Here is a 2,428-nt window from a genome sequence, read left to right as displayed (position 1 = left end):
CATGCCTGGCTAATTTTTTGTATTTTTAGTAGAGATGGGGTTTCATAGTGTTAGCCAGGATGGTCTCGGTCTCCTAACCTTGTGATCCACCCTCCTCGGCCTCCCAAAGTGCTGGGATTACAGGTGTGAGCCACTGCGCCTGGCCTTATTATTTTTTAAGACTGAGTCTCGCTCTGTCACCCAACCTGGAGTGCAATGGCGCCACCTCAGCTCGCTGCAACCTCCGCCTCCCGGATTCAAGCGATTCTCCTGCCTCAGCCTCCTGAGTAGCTGGGATTACATAGGCGCATGCCACCAGGCCTGGCTTATTTTTGTATTTTTAGTAGAGACAAGGGTTCACCATGTTGACCAGGCTGGTCTCGAACTCCTGACCTCAGGTGATCCACCCGCCTCGGCCTCCCAAAGTGCTGGGATTACAGGGATGAGTCACTGCGCCTGGCCCTCCTTTTTTCAATATATGTATTGATTTTTTAAAGTGAGTTAACTTATTTTTATTTTCTTCTTGAGAAAAGTTCTCACTCTGTCATCCAAGCTGGAGTGCAGTGGCATGATCTCGGCTTACTGCAACCTCTGCCAAGTGAGTTAATTTACATATAAAGATTAATAATAGTACATGTGATATTTGGAAATGGGAGGGGAAAAAATCCCAACGGCATTGAATTTGGGACCTGAGATTTTTTTCCCCACTCCCAGTTTTTGCTCTGCCTGTTTTCTTTGCCTGGAATGATTTTTCCCTACTCCTAGGTGTGATTGTCAAAATATGTAACCCATATTTTGGGTTCATATTTTGGATTCATATTTGGCTCAGTGGCTCGTGCCTGTAATCCCAGCACTTGGAGAGGTTGAGGTGGGTGGATCATTTGAGGTCAGGAATTCGAGACGAGCCTGGTCAACATGGTGAAACCCCGTCTCTACTAAAAATACAAAAATCAGCCAGACGTGGTGGTGGGCGCCTGTAATCCCAGCTATTTAGGAGGCTGAGGTAGGAGAATCACTTGAACCCAGGAGGCAGAGGTTGTAGTGAGCTGAGATGGTGCCACTGCACTCCGGCCTGGGCAACAAAGCAAGATTCCGTCTCTAAATAAATAAATAAATAAATAAAAATATTTAGAAGACATCAAAAAAATATATATATATATACACGTATACATGACCGCCACCCCCTCCCCGGGGGCGGCTTCTCCCTGATGCCATCACAAACCCTCCTGCTCTACTGGTCTCCCTAGATTCCCAAGTGATTGTGCCATCAGACCCCCTGGGAGGGGCCCCCTGGGAGAGGCAAGGGAGGGGCCAGCCAAAGGTTAGTCCAGCACTAAAGGATCCCCACCAAGGGCCGTTCACCTGCCCCGGGAACTCAGAACACACATGACTCGCCCCACTTGAGCTCAGGATCCCAGCATTACGCGGGGCACGCTGAGCCCCAGATGTTCCCAACCCCTTTCCAGCACCCTCCATCCTTGCAGAAGCAGCCACCATGCCAGTCTCTAAGTGCCCGAAAAAGTCGGAGTCCCTGTGGAAGGGGTGGGACCGGAAGGCCCAGAAGAACGGCCTGCGGCGCCAGGTCTACGCTGTGAATGGCGACTACTATGTAGGCGAGTGGAAGGACAACGTGAAACACGGTGAGTGGGACTCCAGGACGGGCGGCCAGAGTGGGGTCGTAGCCACAGTGGGCAACAGGGCCAGGAAGGCAGCGTGCAGAGCTCACTGGGGATATGAGATGTGTCCCCAAGGCTCCCCCAGGATGAGTGCTGGCCCAGGCCAGCTGGGGGCCTCCACATGCTGGGGCTTCTGAACAAACTCAGCCCTGACTTCAACAGAGTGAGGGTCTCAGGACCAGCAGTGGACAGAGGGTCTTGAGAAACTGGCCTGTCCCCGGGGTTCTGGGACCTAGGGGGCTCAATTCCTGCCTTCTGAGACTTGGGTTAAGCACTGGGCTGGCTGGCAACAAGAAAAGACAATCCCCCCGAAACCAGCTTGCCACGTGGTTCTGGGCTTTGCATTCATCTGTGATGCTCTGCAGAGGGCTGAGCTCCAGGCACAAGGGAGGACCCCCTACTCCATCCCCCGAGGAGGAGGAGCCGGGGCTCAAGTCTGACTAGCAGGGGGCAAAGGGGTCCTGTTAATACAAACTAAATCCTGATTGGGGGAAAAAAAGAAAGAAAAAAGGCTTTTATTTTTAAATGTGGCACTGCTGCTCACTCCAGTCTTGCAATTCCAGACTGTGTACTCTTTTTTTTTTTTTTTTTTGAGAGGACAAGGCCTTGCTCTGTCTCAGAAAAACAGGCTAGAGTGCAGTGGTGCCTCGAGATCCTGCAGCCTCAAGATCCTGGGCTCAATCCTCCTGTCTCAGCCTCCTGAATTGCCGGGATTACAAGTGGGAGTCACTGTGCCTGGCTAGATTCTGTGCTTTTTTTTTTTTTTTTTTTTT

The 2,428-nt window shown here is 51.2% G+C and overlaps 1 protein-coding gene across 1 annotated transcript in view; it reads left to right on the top strand.

The window, feature by feature from the left end:
* The first annotated feature begins 1,303 nt into the window (after window positions 1-1,303).
* The window catches only part of MORN3 (MORN repeat containing 3), a 25,731-nt gene continuing 24,606 nt past the window's right edge, over window positions 1,304-2,428 (top strand). Inside the window, exon 1 of the mRNA XM_011964479.1 lies at window positions 1,304-1,619. Coding sequence (XP_011819869.1) covers window positions 1,475-1,619 — 145 coding nt within the window. The 5' untranslated portion in view covers window positions 1,304-1,474. The remainder of the gene's footprint in view (window positions 1,620-2,428) is intronic.

The sequence above is a fragment of the Mandrillus leucophaeus genome, unplaced genomic scaffold (genome assembly GCF_000951045.1).
Source record: "Mandrillus leucophaeus isolate KB7577 unplaced genomic scaffold, Mleu.le_1.0 Scaffold7, whole genome shotgun sequence".
NCBI classification, from domain to species: domain Eukaryota; kingdom Metazoa; phylum Chordata; class Mammalia; order Primates; family Cercopithecidae; genus Mandrillus; species Mandrillus leucophaeus.
The sequence above is the reverse complement of the archived record's forward strand: the minus strand, read 5'-3'. Positions and strand labels throughout refer to the sequence as shown.